The sequence below is a fragment of the Rhinolophus hipposideros genome (assembly GCF_964194185.1).
Source record: "Rhinolophus hipposideros genome assembly, chromosome: 16".
Taxonomy (NCBI): Eukaryota; Metazoa; Chordata; class Mammalia; order Chiroptera; family Rhinolophidae; genus Rhinolophus; species Rhinolophus hipposideros.
Genome location: NC_138062.1, coordinates 46,728,412 through 46,752,775, shown reverse-complemented (window position 1 = coordinate 46,752,775; position 24,364 = coordinate 46,728,412). Strand labels below are relative to the sequence as shown.

Genomic DNA, 24,364 nt, shown 5'->3' with positions numbered 1-24,364 from the left:
CTCCTCCGGTTATCTCATTATGCTCAATGATACTAAAAAAAAAAAAAAATCCTCATCATCACCTCCCTTGGGTCTCCTCCCTCATCATACACTGGGAGGCAGGATGCTGAGAACATCAATCTGGAATCTGCTTCACCGCTTGATAGCTGTGTGGCCTTGAGCAAGTGTCTTAAGCTCTTCGAGTTCTAAGGAAATCATACATATGCATGGAACCATTCCTGGCACACGATATGAGGATTCCATAAATGTTGGCGATTATTACTATTTCCATCTATAAACATAGAAGATACTAACTTCCTCTTTTTCCCCAGGGCCCCCACATCCTGATCACCAATTCCCAGCCTCCTTATTCCCTCGGCCCACACTTGCTGCCCTGGTTCAGGCTGACGGCCTTGTCCTCACCTGGGGGGGACAGGAATAACGATGGTGACGAAAATGGGTAAGTAATGAATTCGCCTTCCAGGCCAGAAAAGGCAGAATGGCTTGGGTTCAAAACCCACCCCTGCCACTTACCAGCTGAGTGGCTGTAGGCAAGTCACTTCATTTGACGGAGTCTCAGTTTCCTCATCTGAAAAACAGGTAGAATTCCTATCTGTCAGAGTGCTTATGGGGATTCAAAGAGATTATGCATGCAACCTGCTTAGCATTTTATGACATTCAGTTTAAGGAACTGTTTGTATTATTAGTCATTATATTGCCTCCTTCCCTGCCCTGCCCAGGAACATCCCAGTCCTCTTTGCCTGCCAGGGCCTTCTCCAGGTTACTTCCTCTAGGCAGCCTCCCTGGCTTGCCTTAGCCTGTTGGAACTGCCCCTGTGGTCCAGACGGCTCAGGCCCATGAACTTAATTACATGTTGCCCTGGCAGAAGTCTTGTCTTCCAGTCTCAGGCTCTTATTAACTTCGTGTCCCATTTTAAAACATAAGCCAGATCGCATAATTCCCCTGCCTCAAATCTTACAACAGTTTCCCACCTGACGGGGTAAAAGCTCCAAACTCCTTAAAGTGACCCCAGACTCCTGCAGAATTGCTGCTTCAGCCTCATCTCCTGCCCCAGCTACCCTATTCCAAGCTTGGTCCAGCCTCAGAGCCTTTGCCTGGCTGTGCCCTCTGCCTGATCTTTGCAGGGCTGGCTGCTTCTTGTCATTTAGGCTTCGGCTCCAAAGTCACTTCCTCTGAGAGCCCCCCTTGCCCAGAGTTTCTATCATGTCACCCCCTCATATATTATTCATAGCACTTACCACCATCTGTAGGTATCTTTTTAATTTACTTGTTAGCTTGTTTGTTGCTTGTTTCCCCCACTAGAATGGCAGCTCCCCCTCAAAATCCTTATTTTTGACTTGTTTCACTATTAAATCCTGTGCCAGTGCCTGGCACAAAGTAGGTGCTCAAGATATATTTGTAGAATGAATGAACATATCTTATATCCTCATTCTGACTGTTCTCTGAATCCCCCAATCCTCAGAACATGCCTGCTGTGGAGTTGCTAACTGCCACCCTCTCCCCACATTCCCAGGCTCTCTTCACCTGTGGGGACCGGAGAAAAGGAGTTTCAGCCTGGGCACCAAACAGGTTAGTTGGAATTCCAGCCTCCCTACCCTCTCTTCCTTGGGAAGGGCCTGAAACTTAGCAACTCCACAGCCACACAGAATGGCAGTGGCGGGGAAGCAGGAAGAGGGGCAGAGGGTTACTGCGAGCTCACACAATCTCTCAGGGAGGGGGGACACCACACCCAGGCTCCCCTTTCCAACAGGGGAATGCTTTGGAGAGGAGGGCGGGCAGCCTGATTCAGTCTTGAAAAACCGGCTCCTGGGTGTTTCCGGAGAGAACGCCTACTCCCCAGTCTGGGCCCAGGCTTCCTAGGGGGCCTGGTAGGCACAGGACCCCAGCATCCTGGCTCCCTGCCTATGTCCCCTGAAGACATCGTTCTCTTCTCAGGACCCAGGTACACCAGCCTTGCCTTCCAGCTCAAGGGAGAAGGAACATGGGCGCAGTTTATTGCTTGAGCGGCTGGTGTCTGGTGACCTCTGGGGGGGAAAGAGCATGGGGGGGAGAAGCAAAGACCAGCAGGTGTGGCCCACATGGTATGTATGTGTGTGTGTGGAGGGGTGGGGTAGGGAGGGGGGGTAGCAGGCAGTGCAGTAGGCGGAGGAGCTGTTCAGGAACATCTGAGCCATGGAGTCGCTGGACATGTAGTCTAGTGGTTGAGACTCCAGTTCTTCACTCTGAGGAATGGGACTGAGACCCAGATCTGCCACTTATTAGCTGTGTGACCTTGGGCAAGTCACTCTACCTCTCTGGGTCTGCTGCTGCACTCTTAAAAGAAGTAACAGCTCCCTCTATGAGGTGTTTAAATTCAACGATCCTCATAGTAATTACCTGACACAAAACTGTTCGATCAATGTTAGCGAGGACGATTTTTTTCATTGTTATTATCGGGACCTCGGTCCTTCCCAAGCCTCCCTAAGCCCTGGAAGACTGAGATGAGGCCAGCTCCGGGGAGGTGCCCCAGATAGGGCTTAGAAATAGAGACCCCGGGCTTGTGCCCGCCAGAGTGGGGGCTGTCCAAAGGGGTGCAGGAGTCAGGGGTGCGGCTGGAGACCCCATCCTGGCGGTGGAGGCGTTGGCCCCCTAACCCCAGCAGGAAGGGAGGCGTCCAGCTGGGAGGAGGCCTCCGGCATACCCTCGCCCAGCCTAGACCTCCAGCCCCGTCTCGCCCGCGCGTGAAACTCACCTGCGCCGCCGCCGCCCCGCGCGCGCCCAGCTCGGCCCTCCGCAAACTCTGGTCCGGGCCTCTCCCGCAGCCGGGGCCGGGGGCGGGGCAGGCGCCCGCTCCCAGCCAATCAGAAACGGCCTCCCGTAGCTCGCGGCCAATCCTTGCCTCTCCTCCCCGTTCCGGGTGGACCAGACGGAAACATTCCAGAGGGATCCCTCCGCCTCTCCCGACTCTTCCCGACACCCCGCGGCGCAGCGCAGTGGACCTTCCCGCTCCGCCTAAGCCGCGGCGGGCTGTACCATCGCAGGGCTGCGGGTAGGGGGGAAGCTGCGGCTGGGCTTCGGCCAATCGCGGGGAAGAAAGGAGACCAGCGACCAATGGGAAGCTGGAGACTCTGGACCACGTGCTATTGGTTGAGAGTCGGTACCCGGGATACCGGGTAGTAGGGGACGAGGGGCTGACCGTGGGAGTCAGGTGACGAGGCCGAGTTTCGGGGAGAGGATGCAAACTCCCAACGTCAGGAAAAGCAGATCCTTTAGGAGACTTGAGAAGGGGCCGAGGGCAGCCCCACAATCCAGTCCTCCGCCCCGCCTGTCCCTGCCCAAGCCTGGCAATTCTCAGAGCGGATAAAAAGATGCATTCATTCCAGGCTGGCGGGAGGGGGACTGAGATGAATAGGGAGGGTCCCGAGTGTCCCTGCTTCCTGGGGTGTACAATGGACAAGGGCATTCATTCATTCATTCACTCATCAAATATTTAATGTGCCCCTGCTCGGTGCCAGTCTCTGACTTATCTCTACAGACACACCGACTAGTAAACTGAGTGTGTTCCTGGTAGAGGGAACAGTGCCTGCAAAGGTCTGGAGGCCAGACGGAGATATACAGCACATTTAGGATAATGCAATATCGTAGGAGCTAGCCAAGTAGTATGAAAGGGGGCAGTGAAACGGAAGACGAGGGCGAGAGGCCCTGTTCCCTTGTTCCCTTGTTCGTTAGACCAGCAAATATTTATTGAGCGCATCCTCAGTGCTAGATTACAGTGGGTACCCACGCAACCCAAGCCTCTGCCCTCAGGAAGCTGAACTTTCAAGAGTCTGTCTCCTCCACCTGATTGCAGCCCTCCCCTCCCCTTGCCCCCCACCCTCCCGCACAGAGCACATATGTGTGGATGAAAGGACCAGGTAATCTCACCATCTCTAGGTTTGGCTTGTAACCATGATTTCTCAGGCAGGAGCATGTTCAAGAAACAAGACACAGGCCAAGACTCTCAGTTCCCAGGATAGGTGATATTTCCTTGTGCTAGTTCAAAGCTGACCACTCAGGCAGCTGGGGCTAGACCAGGAGTTCACTTGTGTTCTGGGAACTGTAGATCTTGGAGGCCTCTAACTGCTGCGACCCTGCTCAAGCCTCATTGAATGACTGCGTCTTTGCGGTCCCCAGGGTGAGCTGCTGTGAATCCCAGCCCCACCAGGTCCAGAAGAGGAGCAAAGTGAAAGGGAGTACCGGCCCTGGGCTTAGCTAATGAGGGCTGCATGGCTGGTCCCACCCAGCTGGCAAACACAGAGATCACCACGGCAACAGGTTCAGCTATTGTCCTTGTCTTCCTGTTCTGCTGACCTCTGCCACCCTCACTGAGTGATCAGTTGCCTCAGCTGGGCCAGTGCCCTCTGTGGGACTGTACCCACTGCCCTGTTTGAACCCCCACATCTGGGTTGCGCCCTATACACCTGGAGAAGGCAAGATAGAGGGCTGCAGGGACAGCTCAGTCCTGAGCCAGAATCCACCTGAATCCACCTGTTGACTGATGAGAATGTGCCCAGGGAAGGGTGAGGGGGTTACCCAAGGGCACAGAGCAGTGCCAGGCACCTCCTCCTACCCTATTTTAGAGCTCAAGAGGCATGCCTGAAAACTGAGGCTGGGAGACCCAGCTGGTGAGGAGCTCAGATTTGAGTATTGCCTCTGCCCCTCTGGAAAAAGAAAGTTCTGAATGCCAACTAATACATGCAGAAGGAAAGGTTGAATTAGAAAATCACAGCAGTAGAGGAATTTTGCAGCCAGTAGAGGAACAAATAATTCAGGCAAGGCTCATCAATGAGGAAGTTAATATTTGGTCTCAAAGGACCAGCCCACAGGATTACTTTTTAATTATAATGGGAAAGAGCTACCAGTGGGAAAACCTGGAAGTCGCCGCCTTAACTAAGTGATCAAAGTTAACATCACTAGTGATAGGACTGGCCGACCTCACGTGCCCCCTGCTGTGTTGTACTGAGACTGACACAACATCACCTGCAAAGTACTTTTAGTCCTGCCCAAAGTGTTTAATTAGAATCTAATCATGAAGAGACAACCAGGCATATCCTGACTGAGGGACATTTAGAAGAAAGGAAGGAAGGAAGGAAGGAAGGAAGGCAGGAAGGAAGGAAAGAAGGAAAGAAGGAAGGAAGGAAGGAAAAAAGGAAGGAAGACTCTTCAAACAGATCTATGTCATAAAAGGCAAAATCAATCCCTTAATTAAATGAATGAATAAAAGTCTGGTGAGAAGTTCTAGATTGAAGGAGACAAAAGAGAGATGACAACCAAAAGCATTGTATGATCCTTGATAAAAATGTCAAAGCAAAACAAACAAACAAAAAACACAAAAAAACCCAGCTATGAAGGATATTCTTGGGATAATTGGGGATATTTCAATGTTAACTGGATATTAGATAATAACATTGTATCCATGTTAAATTTCCTGAGGGTAAGCATTGTATTGTGGTTACAGAAGAGAATCGTCTTATTAGGTGTTACAGGCTGAATTATTTAGTGGTAAATTTGTGATGGCAGCAACTGTCAAATGGTTCAGAAAAAATTTATATATGTATACAATATTTTATATACAATACAATATGATGTACATTAGTATTAATACATAAAGCAAATGTGGTAAAATAGTAACAACTGCCACTGAATCCAGGAGAGTGGTACATGTATATGGGTATTCATTATATTATTCTTGTTAAATTTTCTATAGCTTTTAAAATTTCAAAATAAACATTGGGGGAAAATACTCCCATTTCCCTCCCATCCCCAGAGGTGACCCTCCTCCAGTGAGTTTAAAAATGTGCACCTTTGTGTTTGTGTCTTTCCTTGAAAATGTGCACTGTTTTAGGTGGGCATTCTATTGTATTGGGCTTCTTACTTTTTTTTACACTCAGCACAGTGTTGCTTGTTTTGCACTGTACCTTGAAGATCCATCTGGTATTGCTAATTTCTTGACTGTTTTCTTATCTTTTCTTTTTTAATTGGGGACTATTGGGGAATAGTGTGTTTCTCCAGGGCCCATCAGCTCCAAGTCATTGTCCTTCAATCTAGTTGTGGAGGGCGCAGCTCACTGGCCCATGTGGGAATTGAACTGGCAACCCTGTTGTTCAGAGCTCGCGCTCTAAACAACTGAGCCATTCGGCCTCCCTTTGACTATTTTCTTCTAACTTATGCTTGGTGCTCCATGAGATGCATCCTCATATCTTACTCTTCTGTTTCCCAAGGTTGGTCTCCAGGCAGCCTCCAGATCACCACACCACAGTGGGCAGCCATGGACATGCCCTTTAGGGACCTGGTAGGACTCTCCCTAGGAGAGAGTCCTGGATGCAGAGATGCTGAGTCACAGGGCACACTCAATTGCTATTGAGTGCCCCCCCACCCCCGCAGACTAGCTGCCCCCATCTCACCCTCTGGCAGTGTGGAAGGGTCCCATATCCCCACATGTCTTCCAGCTGTTGGCATTTTCCAGCTTTCTAATTTTTGTCAATCTGACTCACTGTCAAGTGACATCACCATTGCCTTGTATTACATTTATCTGATTTCTAATCATTTTGCGCATGCCCTCATTTACTTGATGGCCTTCTGGTCCATCTCCTCTGTAAATTGCCTGTTCATAACTTTTGCCCATTTTGCACTTGAGCTTACTATCTTTTCTTGTCCATTTGCATGAATTCCTCAGAGTTTAGATCTGGACTGTCCAATTGGATTTGTCTAACATGAATGCTCCGCTCTCATGTAGTTATGGAGGACTTGAAATGTGGCTAATACAAATGGAGATATATTGTTGGTGTGAAATACACACCAGATTTCTAAGACTAAGTAGAAAGAAAAGAGGATGTAAAATATCACATCTCATTAACTCGTTTTTATACTGATTACACGTCATTATAATAATAATGTGGATGTATTGAGCTAAAGAAAATATATTATTCAAATTAATTTCATCTGTTTCTTTTTACTATTTTAATATGTCTACTGGGAAACTTAAAATTACATATGCTGTTGCATAGTTCTACTGAATAAAGCTGGGATATTGAGCCCTGTCAGTTTCAACAATGATAGATAATGTTTAGATAGAGCTTCCTATATGCCAAACACTGTTCTAAGAATTTTATATTTATTAAAACATATAACTCCCCTAATGACCCTGTGAAGTAGCTACAGTGTTTCACTTTACAAATATAGTCTCCCATTCTGTCATGTGATGATTCGCTTTGTTTGTGATATTCTTCATTGGAAGGAAATTCCTAATTTCAGTGTAATAGAAGTTATCCATATTGTGGTTTGTGCCCATGAAATTTCATTAAGGGGGGCCTTTCTATTCCTCAATCACAAAGATATTCTTTTACATTTCCTCCTAGTCATTCAATGGTTTTACTTTCCCTCTGTCTTTATTCCATCTCTAGTCCACTTTGGGTTGTGGGGTAGCATACAGTTATAGTTCTCCATAATGTGTGCTGCTTGCCAGCTGTGTGACCATGGGTGAACCCCATGCCCCTTGTGCCTCAGTCTCCTCATCTGTAAAATGGGGATCATCATCATAATAAATGGGTATAATATTTCTAAAGTTGTTACCATTATATTAGGATGAAATGAGCTATTCTGTGTCAAATGCTTGGCAGATAGGAAGTGCTCAGTGAACACCAGCTGCTACCATTCAACTGCACTGAGAGTACAAGGATGAATAAACACTGTATGTCATACTAGAAACATGATAGAAATAGAAACCTTTATTAAGCTCTGAGTGTGTGCCAGGCCCTGTGCTGGCTGCTTTTCAGGAGTAATCCCACTGGATATTGTCCCCATTATATAGAGGAGGAGACTGAGGCTTAGAGAGGGGGAGCCACTGGCTCAAAGTGGCACAGCAACTGATGAGTGTGAGCTTCAGCTCCAACCCCACCACATGTAATATCCCTCTGGGGTTGTGGATTTCACCTTCCTCAATTCGGAGCCTGACTCTGAGAGGTGGGGGGCAGGGCAGACCGAGGAGGGACATTACCCTGGCCAGAGTGATCTCGGAGTTTAATTGCCTGGCTTTGTGGCCTGTAGGTTGGGCTCCCTCTATAGCCCAGCAGGACTGGACTCAGCAGGACAGGCCTGGAGGGGAAGCAGAAAAGGTGACCCTGGGTCCTGTGGCCTCAGGTCTGAGCACCGGCTGGGGCACCTGCCCTGGCTATTTGATTTTAGGAAGTCACGATAAAACATAGCAGCAGTGCTGTTTTCTGGAGCGCCGATGGGCATATTGCCTTTCAAAATACATCTCCAATCATTTCCCACCACCTTGGCCCCCACCTGGTCCAGACCCATCATCTCCAGCAGTAGACTTCTCTGGTCTCCCAGCTCTGCCTTTGCTGCACCCCAAGTCTGTTCCCCTCACAGCAGCCAGAGGGTGCCTGTGAGCACCCGAGTCAGATCCCCTCCTTCTTTGCTGATGCCCCACCCCCAGCCCCACCATGAGTCCATGTGTCCTCAAAATACCCTTCACTGAAGTATTTCATGTGGAGTCAGGCCAGGCCATGTTGACGTCCAGCATAACCTTCCTAAGGAAAGTTGGGCCCCCAATGAGACAAATTGCCCAGGTCCCAGAGTGAACTTCTAGGTAAAAGCAAATCACACTGTGTCCCTCCTGACTCAAACTCTTTCAGCCTGATTCTCCTGCACCTCAGGCTCCCAGGCCTGTCTCAGCAGGGCCCTGATGCCTAGCCTGTCTTAATCTTGGGCACGCCTCACCCTACTCTCCTGCTTTCTCTGTTCCTGCCACACCCAGCCTTAGGGCCTCATGCTCCCTAGGCTTTCTGGGTCCACAGCCCTCGTCTGCCTAGGGGTCTCCTCCATGGGCCTCAGCTCCAGTGGTTCATCACTAAACCCTGACGAGCTCCTGACCCCTGGCCTGTGTGCCCAGGACCAGCCAGGCCTCTGTCCTCCAACCTCTCCAGTCATAGGAAGTCCCCTGCCCAGTGTAATGGGCTGAATAGTGCACCCCCTCTCTCCCCAAGAAATATTTATATACCCGACCCTGCGAATATGACCTTAGTTTGAATAAGGGTCTTTGCAGACATAATTAAGGATCTCGAGATGAGGTTATTTTGGATTAGGGTGGGCCCTCAATCCAATGACATTGTGTCTTTCTTTATAAGACAAAGACCCAGAGACACACAGAGGAGAGTTGCCATGTCAAGATGGAGGCAGAGATTGGAGCGATGCAGCTAAAATCAAGGGCTGCCAAGGCTGGCTGGCAGCCACCAGCAGCCAGGAGAGAGGTCTGGGGATAGATTCTCCTCAGAGCCTCCAGAAGGAACCCATCCTGCCCACACATTGAGTTTGGTTTCCAGAACTTGAGAGAATAAATTCCTGTTGTTTTAAGCCCCCCAGTTTGTGGTACTTTGATATGTCAGCTGCAAGAAACTGAAACCTTTGTTTTATAGTTCTGTGTTTCCCAGAAGACTGTGAAGACCCCCAGATTGCTGTCTTTGCTGCTCACTGGGTTCGGTTCCCCCAGTGCCTACTGTTGAGCTGGCCCTCAGGAGCGGTGCCCAATGACGAATACATGAATTATGACATAGGAGCCGGGCCCCAGGAAAGAGGGGCTTTCCTGGAGCCAGAGAGAACATCCACTCCCAGGTAGTTGAAGGAAGTGGAATGTGTGTGTGGGGCCCTTCCCGGAGGGACCACAGCAGACATCTGGCCTGGGTTGTCTTTTCTCTGCACACTCCCTGACATGAGTCGTCATAGGCAGGACAAATGTTACAGGACCTGTTGTCTGAATCACATTTGTCACTCAATGATTCATTCAACAAACACTCAAAAGAGTCAGTTCTGGGCCAGGCACCACTCTGGGCAGTGGTGATACAAAGATGGTGGGTGACCTCAAGGAAACTCCATTGCTCTGAAGGGGTACTTTCTGGAGTGTTCCTAAGGTTGTCTCTCCTCCCCTCATGACGAAGAGGGAAGATGTCTGACTGAATAATCAGAGTTCCAGACTCCCTCCCCCACCTCATCTTGGACAAGTATGGAATCAGCAGACGGTGAAAATGTTGTCAGGTCTGTGGGAGGGAACAGGAGTACATGTGCTTTAAAGACTAGATTTTAATAGAAAATATAGATACTTGTTGATTGAGTCGTGCTATTTTAAGATGGAAAGTTGGTGCATTGAAATTTCAAGAGATTGATGACAGATTTCAGGAACTTGAAGTTATCTTACAATCAAATGACACTCCACCTCTCCACCCCCAGGGAAGGAAAATTAAGACAAAACCAAAACTCTCACAAGCTCCTCCCTTACTCGGAGGAAAAGCCAAAGTTCTCCCTGCAGCCCACCAGGCCGTGTACCATTTGCCCCATCACTCCCTTACCTATCCTCATCTCTTCCCATCTCCCCTCCTCTCATCTTCCCTCATTCACTCTGCTCTGGCCTCACTGGGCCCCTGGCTGTTCCTTAAACAATTCAGGCATGCTCCTACCTCAAGACCTTTGCACAGGCTGTTCCCTCTGTCTGCAATGTTCTTTCCTCACTATTCACGTGGCTTCCTCCTTACCTCTAAGTCTTTGCTCAAATGTCACATGTTCAGTGACACATTTACTGACCTTGTTATCTAAAAGTGCACCCAACACTCTACCCGCTTGTTTTATATTTCATCACTTTCATCATTATCTAGCATATTAGATGCTTTACGTATTTATTCTTATTTTCTTTCTCCCCCACCCCACTCGACTGTCGTCTCTGCAAGAGTAGGGATTTTGTCCAGTTTTACTCACTGCTGTGTCCCCAGCATCAAGAACAGGGCTGGGCACACGGTAGGTATTAAATAAATGTTTATTGAATGGACAAGTGCTTATGATGTGTCAGGCACCATACTGTGTCATTCAATATTTAGTAACTAATGAGAATAAGTAATACTCAAGGAGACCCGGGGCAGGTTTTCTGCTGAGTGCTTTAGAAATGCTGCCTGTTGAATTAGGCTTTGATTGGCACTTTTTGAAAAATATGCAACAAACATGGGATCTAATCTGGATGGCCGCTTCTGTACTTAATGTGAAGTATTTAGATACCTTTTGAACACGTAACAGTTTCTTTGACAATGACTTTTGTAAGGATTGGTACCATATATCATTCCTTATGATGTACATTGTCTGTCACTAATCCTTGGATCTTGCTGTATTGTCACCTAAATTGGTACAGGTACTGATGAAAATCTATATATGGATAATCATAACATTCTTGGTCACATGTTTTTCCTGCAGCCTGAAGGTTTTTAAAAGACAAAGATATCAAATGCCTGCTGCTACCACCCTGTTAAATTGCTATCTTTTGAAAAGCACCAGTATGTGTTTTAGATTGATTTCCCTATTTTAGGGAAATGACAGTCAGTAGTTTCAGTTCTGATGGTATAAGCAAAACAAATAAAACATGTTTATAAAAGTTAAAAAAAAAAAAAAAATGCTGCCTGTTAACTGCTCTGGGCCAGGCCTGTGTACAGCCCTCCTTGGGGGTTAGCTGAGTTCTCACTCTGGGGGAGTGAAGAGGGGTGGCTGCTAGAATTAGTCCTGTTTCACATGGGAGGAAACTGAAGCTCTGAGAGGTTTTGTCATTTGCTCAGGAGGATGCAATGAGCAACATTTGAACTCAGCACAGCCACCCTCCAGAAGCCAAGATCTTAACACCGTATTTTTTTGCCTCCTGATACATTACTTCTCCCAGTTTTCATAATACCCCTATGAAGTCTGTACCTTCATTTGACCCTGGTTTTCAAAGGAGGGCATTGAGCCTCAGAGAAGTGAAGTCACTTGCTCAAGGACACACAGCAGCAGTGGCAGATCCAGGATTCAGAGCCAGGGCGGCTCAGCTCCACAGCCCGCTGTTCTGCTGCCTCTGTTGAGTGAGGAGGTTGTCACAAGACAGCTGGGGAATGAGCCTGCTTTAGGTAGACTGTCCTTGGGCTGGGCGGGGTCCAGGGCTCGAGCTGAGGATCTCCGCAGCTCATGTGGGGATTTGGTTTTTGAAGCTGAGAGCACTGACCTAAAAGACTTGGAACCAGGTGGTTTTGGGGTTAGGGCTGTGGGCCGAAAGAACTTCAGGTAAGGGTGTATAGTATTGTAGTAACTGACACAGTACTGGTTCTACGCCAGGCCCTCGGGTGTGGGTATCTGTATGTGGAAATCCTTACAACGCTAGAAGAGGCTCTACAGCAGTCTCCCCTTATCCGTGGGAAATAACCCCCAGTGGATGCCTGAAACCACAGATGGTACGGAACCCTACATAGACTGTTTTTCTCTATATATACCTACTATAAAGTTTAATTTATAAATCAGCAGATTAACAATAAAATAGAACAATTATAATACACTGTAATAAAAGTCATGTGAATGTGGTCTTTCTTATTGACAACTTTCACCATTCCACTTGAAGGAAGCACTTTACAGCTTCTCTTTGGCATATACGAAATTGCCAGCATCACTACTCTTGTGCTTTGGGGCCATTGTTAAGTGAGGGTTACTTGAACATAAGCTCTGTGATATGACAGTTGATCTGATCAGAGATGGCTGAGTAACGGGGGTGGGGTGGAGATGGGGAGTGAGGGACAGGGTCAGGAGCATATACAGAGTGAATAAGCTGGACGAAGGAATGACTAGGATGGACACTTCAAGCTACTCAGAATGGCATTTAATTTAAAACAGAAATTATAGAATTTGCCATTTAATATTTTGGACAACGGTTGACTGGGGTTAACTGAAACCATGGAAAGCGAAACCTTGGAGAAGTGAGTACCTACTGTATCATTATGCCCATTATACAATCGAAGAAACCGAGGCACGGAGAGGTTGTCACTTGCCCAAGATCACACAGCTAGAAAGTGGTTGAACTGTATGACTCAAACTTGGAAGTGAGAACAATGGCTGGGGGAGAAAAATGGGCCACCATTGACTTGGACCCTCACTCACACCCACCTAGGTAGGCGTGGAAGAACAAAGGTGTAGAGTAACGAATGAGGAAGCTCTTTATTTCCACAACATGTGAACAAAATGCAGAGTGTACAATATGTACCATTTGTGTAAAGACAGAAAACTGCATTTGTACATCTCAGGAAAAACACAGGAGGCACTGGGAACATTTGCTGTGGGTGACTGAATAGTGGAGTGGGAATTCTCCCTCTATGTGCCATTAGAAGTTTGGTACTGCGATTCCACAGCCAACAACTTTAACTGAAAATTTAGAAATTGTACTTGTGCTTACATAAGCACTCTCTGAGGATGCACAAAAAATGAAAAAATATAAAGGGCATATCCCTGGCACAGAGGGAAAGAGCTACAGGCCGAGGCGGGACGCCACTTGACTTATCAAAACAGGCTGGATGTACACTTTGACTTTTGTACTATGTTTAAAGCCTGTTAAAATGTGACTGCTGGTGCAATGCATTTAGATGGGTCAAAGGGGCAGCTCTGCACGTAATGACAGGGAAGAAACTCTGATACGTGCTGAGAGGCAGTGTAGGGAAGGAATCCAATAAAGGGCAGCCCAGAAAGGAAGGGTCTGCTAGTGGACCCACCAAACAACTCTGGACACACACCAGATCCAGTGTGGGCAAAAAATATGCATTTTGAGGCAGTCTTTCTGTCCACTGGAGTCGTCTTTTTTTTTACCACGGCCACTTTCCTGAATAATCATACTGCCCCCCATGCCCTCAGTAGGTTATTTCTGTGAGTTCCCATTACTGTGCACTTTTAGGCTTTGTGCACTTTTATGCCCATGGCACTTAGACATGAAGTTCACAGGGACCTGCTACATAATGGAGACTGGGGGCAGAGGAATGGCAGCCCTGGGGATCTGTGACCCCAACTGAAGCCAGGGCCAATTCTGCAGTAAATGTCATCTTGATGCCTGAAGTAGTTCAGTAGACATTTCTTATGATGAGTCTCTTTTGGCTCTGATATACGGAGTCACATCCAAAACAGAATGCCTCAATGTCTCTGCCCTTCTCAGACTGGTGTCTGAGATTTGAGTGCAGAGCCCTCTAGTTCTATGCTGTCCTATAGTTGCTACTAGCCACGTGTGGCTGCTGAGGACTTGAAATAACTGAGAAATTGAATTTTAAATTTTATTTAATCTTAATTTCCATTTAGACAAGTCCCTTCACTGCAGAAAGTTCTCTTGGACAGTACTACCCCTAGACTGTTTTCAGTGGTTAAATTGTTTCAAGTGGGAATTGAAAGCCACTCCTAGGTTCACTTTAATATGGTGTTTAAGATGTTTTGTAGCAAAGTAGCAATACATTGCTTACAGCCTGTATAATTACTTACCTTATAATAAAACCAGTTCCTTAAAAAAAGTTACAAAGTAAAAGCAGCTTCAGTGGCCTGCAAATGAAATGAGGGCAGGAAATGGTCTTCCCCAGGGTGGGGCTACCACCAGAACTGGGCTGGAATCACTGGGCTGGAATCTTTGGCTAGGGCCTGCCTGCTAGCCAGACTGTTCCAGCAAGAAAGGAGTGGAAGGGGATTAAGAGTGCAGACCACGCCCGCCCCTGGGCTCCTGCCACCAGGTCCTGGAAGACCAGAAGGGAACATGCTTAACTTTGGCCCCAACCTTCACAAAAAAACAGGCTCTGAATACACTGGGGTCTCTGGATGCCTGGTTCCAAAAGTCCAGGTGGGCTGACGTCCCCCACCCCACATTGAGCAAACGAGAGAAGAGTTTCTCTCTCACAGAGAACTCTGCCCTGGCTGCCTTTGGTGGAATGCCCAAGCCCCGCTCCAGCCCCATTCAGCAGAACCCTCAAACAGAGTCGCAGGACCTCTCCCCTGAGGTTTAGCATCAGTTTTTAATGCTGTCAGGCTGCACAAGGACAAGTCACACACTTTGGTCTTGTGTTGGCAGTGGCAACTTACAATGAGTCTAAAAGTCTGAGCACCAGACTGGCCTGCAGGCAAGACACTGGTTCCAACCCCCCCCCCCACTCCCAAGTTCCTTCTGAATTTCATCATGGGCCTGTACAGAGAGCAGCAGCTGCCATGGACTGCTTTGAGTGTACACGAACTTTACACAGAATTATAAAAACATTTACAGACGTTCCACAGTGCTCCTGTAATCAGGAGTAAAGACCCTTTTATCAAAAGGGATTATATCTAGAGCTGTGCAAAATTCAAAAGGATCATATCCCCTTGAAAAGTCCAGAGTCCATTAAACAAAAAATGATCTGGGCCACTGGGAGGCCCCAATGTGCCAAAGATTACCTTACAGGAAAGGAAAGAGTGATCCATACGTGAGCATACTCAAGCCCCGGGAGCCAGAGGTTGAGAGGGCCCCTGACCCCCAAGGGAGAGATGACTGCACAAGTCACTCTCACTCACTGAGGCTGGCTTCCTTGGTCCTGCTGGAAACGAGGTATTGCTTGTGGGCGCCGGCCAGGCAGTTCTGCAAAAATAGTCTAGGTTCTCAATTTGAGATGGCAAAAGACAGGATTCTTCAGAGGAAGCGCAAAATGTGGGAGACAAATACAGAATAAAACATAAACTGGTCATACAACAGAAACTGTAGAGCGTACAGGGTCTGGTAACCTGGATAGCAGATTGACATCACCTAATGGCCACAAGCAAAGGGACGACAGAGGGCTCAAATCCAGTGGTGGGGCTGCTGCCTGGTCCTGAGCAGCGCCTCGCCGGGGAGGGGTGGGCCATCCCAGGAGGTCTGCAGGACCTATGGGGCAGACTGGAATGCCTCCTGCTGTCCCCACCACTTGCTGCCCTATCGCTCGAAAAACCACTGAAGTCTAGTTCGCGCCTTTGAAAGATTGTAATATATTCTCTGGAAAACATTCAGCAGGACGAAAGCCCTCCCTGGGCCCTCCCGCTGTCTCATGGGTCCACTACTGGTGGAATGGTCCGGAAATCCTTGAGCTCTGGAAAGGTCCCTGGTCAGTCCTTGGGGAACGGAGGTGGCTACATTGGAAGAACCTGCTCAAGTATGGTTCTTGATGTCTGGGGAATCCTTTCAGGAAAGATCACTTCAAATTCAATAATGAGGTCCCCACGTTTCTCGGGCGTTTTGGGGAGGGGGAGGCCTTCTCCAGGAACTTTTCGCCGCATGCCTGGCCTGATGACATCTTTGAACACGACGGGTATGGTTTTGCCTTCCAGAGTGGGGACGTTCACAGTACAGCCACACAGAGCCTTGGAAAGCAAAGTGACAGTGTTAGATGGAGATTACCTTAGGAAGCTCGACTCCTGCCCAGAAACTATCTGGGTAGAGTAAGAGCCATCAGACCTCTGTAGCTAGACCCTGCCCTCCAGATCTACCCAGATCATCAGCATGAAAGCTCCTGAAAAACAGAGTCCTGACCAGCCTTGCTCCTGCCGCACCTCCAAGTCTGGAGGCACCAAACACTCAGAAATAGCTGTTAAACAAATACTGGGGCGGCTGGATGGCTCAGTTAGAGTGTGAGCTCTTAGCAAAAGGGTTGCTGGTTCAATTCCCACATGGGCCAGTGAGCTATGCCCTCCGCAACTAGATTAAAGACAACGAATTGCCGCGGGGCAACCAGGTGGCTCAGTTGGTTAGAGCACAAGCTCTTAACAAGGTTGCCGGTTCAATTCCCACACGGGATGGTGTGCTGTGCCCCCCACAACTAGAACGAAAACTGCGACTGGACTTGGAGCTGAGCTGAGCCCCCCACAACTAGACTGAAGAACAACAACTTGGCTTGGAGCTGATGGGTCCTGCAGAAAACACTGTTACCCAACAAAAAAAAAATTAAAAGAGAAATGAAAAAAAGAACCCCAAACGGCTGCAAAAAGCGCTGTCTGTTATCTCCCTCCACAGACACTGCCCCACCTAGTGTCTTACCTCCCGCAGGGTGACCCTGGCTGGGTAAATGACATCAGAGCCATCTCTCTTAAAGATATTGTGTGGCTTGTCCTTTAAAACAAAGACGATGTCGGCTGGAATGTTGTTGGAAGTCTGGTCTCCCTCCTTGGGGAAGGTGATTTTGGTCCCTTCTTTCCATCCCCGTTTCACTTCGATGGTCAGGATTTTGTCTTCATTGCGAATGCTCTTCCCATCAGGGTTCAGACGTTTATGGGAGATCTTCATCTTCTTGGTACAGCCGCTATAGATCTCTTCAAGGGAAACCCTAAGGTCATGGGTGACAGGGGGGTCTTGCTTTTTTCGGGTGTGCTCTTGGGCAGGGCGAGACCGTCCAAAGCTCAGGTTGGGGAAGCCCCCCATGCCCATGGGGAAGCCAGAGAACGAGTCATCAATGTCCATGCCTTCCTCCCCGTTCCGCTGCCCAAAAAAGTTGTCAAACGGATTTCGGCCGAAGAACTCAGCAAACATGGCATGAGGGTCTCCATGGAATGTGTAGCTGAAGGAGGTACCATTAGCACCACCGCTGCTCCCACCACTGGGACCACCGCCCTTTAGGCCTGAAAGACAAAATGCCAAGAAGTCAGAAGACTGGCCAAAAGCTTTCCTTAAGGGAAAAGTGCTTGGGGGTCACTGGAAGAGGAATTTTCTTAGCCTGTCAGTAAAGAACAAGGAAAAACCTGAGCTTTTACCTCCCACTGTAGCAGCGGAGGCAGATTCCCCATCCAAGCACTTCAGTATATGGCAAAGCAGAGGTGAGGGAGCTCAAGCTCTGACAGGGCTTTTTCTAGGGCCCACCCACATCCTGCCACTTCTTCACTGACCTACCCTCCCGACAATAACACAAAGACTTAACAAAGAAATCACTGAGATCAGATGAAACACGCACATCCAGGGCCAGCTTTCAAATTCTCACACCCTGGCACCGTTGCCATTATCCTTATGTGAAAAGTCACTTCATTTGTTACCACCAAGCCCAAACCAGCGTGAGTCATCCACGGGCAATTGGACAAAAAGGAAAGCTGCTCTTTTCTTTCCTGAGGAGAGCTCCCTACGAGGCTGGGCAGAGGCGGCCCCTCCTCTCCCTGCACCCGGACGGCCGCTGTGGGCGCTGGCTGCCATTTACTTCCCCGGCGCGGGGCTGGGTAAGCACTTTACAGGAATTAGCGCACTCCGCCCTCCCAGGGGCCCAGGAGGCAGGTGGGGGACAACTGGCGGTCCCCTTTGCAGGCTCACCGCACGCAGGTGGTGGCCGGCGCTCAGCCAAAGGCCTCGGCCTGCACCCCTGCGCGGCGGGGCCCGCACCTCGCCCAGGCGAGCGGGGGCCAGGGGTCCGCAGCGCCGCCAGCTGAAGAAGCCTCCGTCCCATGCTCCATCCGCACCCGGGGGCGACCGGGGACGTGGGCGGAAGCATCCAGGGAGGGGCAGCCTCTGACATGCTAGAAGCTTCTGCGCCCGCGGCACGGCCACAGCTCCTCCTCCCATCCGGCGGCTGCCAATCCGAGGGCGGAGGCGCGCATGGCCAGAGGGCGGGGGATGCTCGCCGCCTGGGGCAGCCACCCCCCGGGATGCTGCAGCCTCGCCCCGGGCCTCTGTTTCCCCACCTGTCAAACGGCGGGGGCGCGCCCCCGGCCGCGCGCGCACGCACCTTCTTCCCCGTAGCGGTCAAAGATCTCGCGCTTGCGCGGGTCGCTGAGCACATCGTAGGCCTCGGCGATCTCCTTGAACTTCTCCTCGGCGCCGGGCTCCTTGTTCTTGTCTGGGTGGTAGCGCAGCGCCTGGCGGCGGTAGGCCCGCTTGATCTCCTCGTCTGACGCGCCGCGGGACAGGCCCAACGTCTGGTAATAGTCTTTGCCCATGGCCCACGCCTGCGGCCCGCCGCACAGCTGCAGCCGTCCCCAAGCTCCGCCGCCGCCGCCCCGTCCCGGACTCTATATACCCGTCCGGCGGAAGCTTCCAGAGCCCGCCGGCCCCCTCCAGAACCTTCCGCCCCGCCCCCTGCCCTGCACCGACCAATGGTCGCCGCCCAGCCTGCGACGCTTGACGTTCGTGGAGGGGGCCGCGCCGCCAACGGCTGTCCGCGCGTGGCCACGCCCCTTCCCGCTCGGTCCTCGGCAACGCCTCCCCACGGCGCGCGCACCTCGAAGGCCCTGCCCACCCTGCGCGAGGAGCCAATCGCGACCTGGTGTCACTGTCCGGCATGCCCGGGATGACCCCTGCCGCGCGCCTCGCCCCCTGTATGGGTCAAGAGGCTTCGACGCGCTGCTCGGGAAGGGCGGCCCCGCCCCTTCCCCGGAGGAGGTGTACCTACCGGCTCGCATCTCGCAGGGTCGGGCCCGGCCGAGGACTTAGGGCAAGTTGGTGAATGCCTTTCTGTCCCAGATCCCCCTCCAGGAACACCCACCCGCCTTCTTCTCCCTGCAAAGGGGAGTCCTAGGACTGTGCCTGTTTTCATCAGACGGGCCCCTCTACAAAGCGAGCCGAGGACTAGGGACCAAAGCTCACCTCCCTGAGAGGTCTTCCCAGTCGCGCCCCTCAGGCCTTTCACGTCACCGTTTTCTCAAGAACACCTGCCACTAAAATCTGAAATTATCTTGTCCTGTGGTTTTCATGCTAAATGTCACCTGCCTCCCAGCCTGTGATTCCCACCTCCAGTGTCTGGCACCCAGTTGCAGTGGACACTTCACAAATATTTCTGGCTGTCTTGAATGCACCTGCTTCTTTTTCTCCATGGCCTTTATGATTTGGGGGCGCATGGGTGGGTCCTACACCTCCAGGGCCTCTGTTTCCTCCTCTATGGGCAACACGATTCCTTTTGGCTCTGAGAGTCCGAGGTGCCTGTGGTCAAGGACAGGGCTGATAGGGAAAGAGGCTGAGAAAGGGGTACCAGCTGGGAAGGGGGTAAGGAAGGGGGGGGCAGTGGTGGCTGCTGAGGGGGTGGTTCTTGGAGGTACTTCTCGGGAGGTCAGGGCTGTGTGACACTAGCTCTGGAGTCAGACAGCCTGCTTTTGTTCTGGTTCACTTCCTGGCAGTGCGACTTTGGGCTGATGACTGAGCCATTCTGGGCCTCAGCTTCCTCATCTGTACAATGTGGGTAGTGGTGGTACCCACTTCGTAGGCCTTCGAAGTTGATATAAGTCAACATCTGTAAAGTGCCTGGGATAGGTCCGGGAAGCGCTTTCAGAGGGGTGACTAAACCCTCTTGTTGAATGGGGAGCTGCTGAACTACCCACTTCCTGGCAGAATCACAGCAAAAAATCCAGGGACTGCTGCCCTTGTGTAGGCTGGGACTCCTGAGGGAGACAACCAAGGCCTCCGCTGCAGTCCAGCAGAAGGACTCCGGCCCTCTGTGGCCACTCACTGACCCTGGGGTAACCGTGTCAGTAAGGACTCTAGACTGGGATAGACACTGGCCAACCTGGGAGGATGGGTCTAGGCTGGGTGTCCACAGGCATAGCATAGGAGGGGTCCTGAACCAGTCATGGAGAAGGGAGAGAGTCTGACTTTTAAAAAGTGACGCACATAGACAGCAGGAGAATCATCATGGAGAAAAACTCAAGAGTTTGTGCAGTTCGTCACACTTACATGCTACTGTGTTTCCCCACAAATAACATCTAGCCGGGCAATCAGCTCTAGTGTGTCTTGGGGCAAAAATTAATATAAGACCCGGTATTATATTATATTATATTTATTATATTATGTTAAATTTATTATATTATATTAATTATATTTATTATATTATATAATATATTACATTTATTATATTATATTATACTTATTATATTATATTTATTATACTATATATTATATTATGTTATATTACATTATATTACATTACATTATATTACATTACATTATTATATTATATCATATTATATTATATTATATTATACACAGTCTTATAGTAAAACAAGACCAGGCCTTATATTAATTTTTGCTCCAAAAGACACATTAGAGCTGATTGGTTTTATTTTCAGGGAAACACGGTAGTATTTACTTTACAGGATAAACTTAATTTATAGTCAACAAATGTGATGGCCTCCAAAGATCTTCACATGGCTCTGGGTGTTGTTGTGTGTGGGGGCAACTTTAGGGCCTCCCCTTTCCTTTAATAAACCTGGCTCATGTTCAGGAAGTTTTCATTATTTAACCACCCTTCCCCCCAAAAAAATACCCCCCAAAATTTTCCAACACTTCTTTAGGATTCTTTGACCTGGACACTCACTGGGCACTTCAGAATGTTACTGGAAAAGTGGTTTCCACTTCCAGAAACCTCAGCAGAGCTTCAGCTCTCAACCAGAGAAGATGTGATGGTTAGTTTTATGCATCAACGTGGCTGGGCTATAGTACCTAGTTGTTCAATTAAACAATCAAAGTGTTGCTGTAAAGCTATTTTGTAGATGTGGTTAGGTTAACATCTCCAATCAGTTGACTTTAAGTACAGGGGATGACTCTGGATAATGAGGGTGGGCCTCATCCAATCAGTTGCAAGGCTTTTAAAGCAAATATTGAAAGGCCTTAAAAGCAAATACTGAGGTTTCCCTGAAGAATCAGCATCAGCTCCTGGCCAAGAGTACGCAGCTTGCTGGTCTGCCCTACAGATTTCAGACTTGCCTCGCCAGCCCCTAAACTGTGTAAACCAATGCCTTGAAATAAATCGCTTAACACACACACACACACACACACACACATACACACTCACACACACTCACAAACACATACAGCCTACTGGTTCTATTTCTTTCGTAGACCCCTTGCTGATACAGGAACTAAGCGGGTGAGTCTGGCATCGGTCAGCCTCAGTTGAAATCCTGGACCCACTGTTTACTTATTTAACTATCTGTGAGATCTTGCACAACTTGCTCGATCTCTTGGAGCATTAGGTGTGTCCTCCATAAAATGAGGATAAGAGTAGGTTTTATCTCCCAGGGTTGCTATGTGGATGAAACTGAGGGACCAGGAAATGCACATTATAATAACAGTTAACATGGACATGACCCTACTAGGTGTCAAGCCGTCTCCAAGCTCTCAGTGTGTATTAACACACAATAATCCTAGGAAATTGGCCTAGTGTTACCTCCATTTTACAAGTGGGGAAACTGAAACTCTGAGAGGTCATGTGACTTTCCTGAGGCCACCCAGGGAGTTAAAATACTGAAGTGTACAGTGTTTGGCACACGAGTACTTCTGGTAAGTGCAAGATGTGATTCAGATGATGGTAAAGCCTTAATTTAAAAAAAGCATCACCACTCTTTTCAACTCTTACTAAAAAGGCCTGCAAAATCATGACAGCCATATGAGCCAGCAATCCCAATCCTAGTAGAATACCCATGTGAAATGAAAATCCATGTTCACATAAAACCCATGAGCCAATGTTTATCAAGGTTTTATTTGTAATTACTGACAGCCATTAAAACCTAAATGTCTTTCAGTAGGTGAATGGATAAACTAATGTGATCTAACCACACAATGGAATACTATTCAGCCATAAAAAGGAATAAGTTACGGATACAGGAAACAGTGAAGACAAATCTCAACTACATTGTTAGTGAAGGAAGCCAGACTCAAAAGACTATATACTGTGTGATGCTGTTTTATAGGACCTTCTGGAAAATGCAAAAGTATTGGACAGAAAGTAGATCAGTGGTTGCCAGGGGCTGGGATCTGCTACAGAGGGATACGGGGGAAATTTTTGAAATGATAGAAATGTTCTCTATCCCCACTGGTGGTGGTTATATCACTGTCTGTATTCAGAATTAGATACTGAAAAAGGTGAATTTTACTGTATGTAAATTATACTTCAATAAAAAACAAAGAAAAAAAACACCTTGTGGGCTTCACACAAAAAGGCAAAACAGGGCAGGGCTTGGGAAACATCTCTCTGGGGCTCCTGACACAGCCAACCAGAAAGTTGCTAACCAGCTTCAGCTTGTCTGTTCTCAGCTTCACCTTCCCTCACACACTCTGAATCAGCTCAGTCATGTACCCTAAAACCAGCCAAACCGGGTTCTAGTAAAATCAAGATCCTACCTCATCGCGTGTGGGAAGTACAAAAGGAGCTTGTGAGCTGAATACAACCGAACACACCAGAGCTTCGACATACAAACGACTGGGGTCCTCCAAATCCAAGACCCAGGAGGCCCCACTTATCTTTCAGTACTGCCAAATGCAACCCCTTTCTGGAATTTTTCCTTTGGAAACTGCTCTCAGGGGCTTGTTACAGTCGGCTCAGCAAACACCAAATGTTGTTACTTGTCACTGTTATGAATTAGCCAATTGTGTTGGCGATGCTGAGGACACAAGCACGATTTAGCTGTCCCCAATGATAGGCACAGACTGAGTACAGTGTCATGAATGGCTGAACAAAGTGGCCAGTCTTCATTCTGAGGGTGGATTTGATTTCTGCTGACAACCTGGCTACTGGAAGCCAGATGAGGCCAACAAGGTATCCTTACTCCTGCAACACTCACCAAAAAACAGGAATTCTCCTCTGGAGGCTGGGACCTGCCTTTCAATGAGCTTCTTGTGGGTGAGCAGGGAGTGAAAATTATTTGTATGCCACAGTTGGCACACAGCATAGTCGGTTCACAAAATGCCTGTTGAGTGAGTGGGGGGCTCAGGAAAGCAGCCTCAAAAGGTGAATTCCAGAATGTTCCAAGTTTGTACAAATGTGTGTGGAATCTCTCCAAAAATGTCATCTATTTGGCCATGACACCAAACACCTTACCTAGCTGGAACCCAGAGATATGGAACACATGCCTACTCAAACCACTTCGGAGATGCTGGAACTCACCAGAACTAGCAAAGTAGCAGAACGTGGCTAGATTTTAGGGGTTCAACTCTCCCCCATCAGCACCTCACAATTAGTCACCTCAAGTAATTCAGTTTGGTAGGATTTTAACTCGTGGCCTTGGAGTGAGTACTCCTTTTGTCCCCCTCAATAGGGCAGGGAGTGAGGACACAAAGGGTTTCAAGATACTATGAGCCCCACAAATGCCGACAGAAAAAGATCAGTACTTTAGAAAGCGCGGTTATGAAACACCTTTATGTTTTCACCTGTTTTGTCCAGACAGGCTTGGTGAAAAGGATAGTGAGTTTCTGAAGACCACAGCTTTGGCTGTTACCCGGAGGTCCCCAGAAGCTGTAGCTTCAGAAGTTTCTAGAACCGAACCTGGATGATTAAGGGCTCGGTACTGACTCACCCTCACCCCGCCCTACTGCTTTATGACTCGGATCTACCTTTGAGGACTTCTCACCATGTCCCTGATGTCAGATCTCTGGGTTCCGGAGGGTGCAACAGTTGATGATGGCTCAGGAGCAGGTCTGTAACAGGAGAAAGAGGAGCAGGTGAGGGAGTGTGTCCCCGTGCTGCCCACTCCTTACCCTGTCCTGAAATCTTGAGTGTGTGCCTAAGTCCGTGTGTGTATGTGTGGGTGTTGGCATCCAACCTCCGCAGCCTGTTCATGGCAAATAATGGCACGATCCCAGACCAGC

General features: G+C 48.8%; 2 protein-coding genes across 13 annotated transcripts in view; both read right to left on the bottom strand.

Moving 5' to 3' along the window:
- The window catches only part of GIPC1 (GIPC PDZ domain containing family member 1), a 9,398-nt gene extending 6,409 nt beyond the window's left edge, over window positions 1-2,989 (bottom strand). Inside the window, exons 1-2 of one of the 5 annotated variants that reach the window (XM_081075835.1) lie at window positions 2,732-2,989; window positions 514-568 (exon numbers count right to left, since the gene is read on the bottom strand). The gene's annotated coding sequence lies outside the window, so the exon portion shown is untranslated. Of the gene's footprint in view, window positions 1-513; window positions 569-1,238; window positions 1,301-2,731 lie in introns of those variants that run through there. The other 4 variants (XM_081075836.1, XM_081075841.1, XM_081075840.1 and 1 more) reach the window with 4 other exon arrangements.
- Window positions 2,990-12,662: 9,673 nt separating this feature from the next.
- The window catches only part of DNAJB1 (DnaJ heat shock protein family (Hsp40) member B1), a 30,948-nt gene continuing 19,246 nt past the window's right edge, over window positions 12,663-24,364 (bottom strand). For 3 of the 8 annotated variants that reach the window (XM_081075830.1, XM_081075834.1, XM_081075832.1), the window contains 3 exons: window positions 24,127-24,193; window positions 16,853-17,430; window positions 12,998-16,179 (listed from right to left, as the gene is read on the bottom strand). In XM_081075830.1, the coding sequence (XP_080931956.1) occupies window positions 15,949-16,179; window positions 16,853-17,341 (720 nt within the window). In that variant the 5' untranslated portion in view covers window positions 17,342-17,430; window positions 24,127-24,193 and the 3' untranslated portion in view covers window positions 12,998-15,948. Of the gene's footprint in view, window positions 16,180-16,852; window positions 17,431-18,106; window positions 18,368-18,518; window positions 18,961-24,109; window positions 24,194-24,364 lie in introns of those variants that run through there. The other 5 variants (XM_081075833.1, XM_081075829.1, XM_081075831.1 and 2 more) reach the window with 3 other exon arrangements.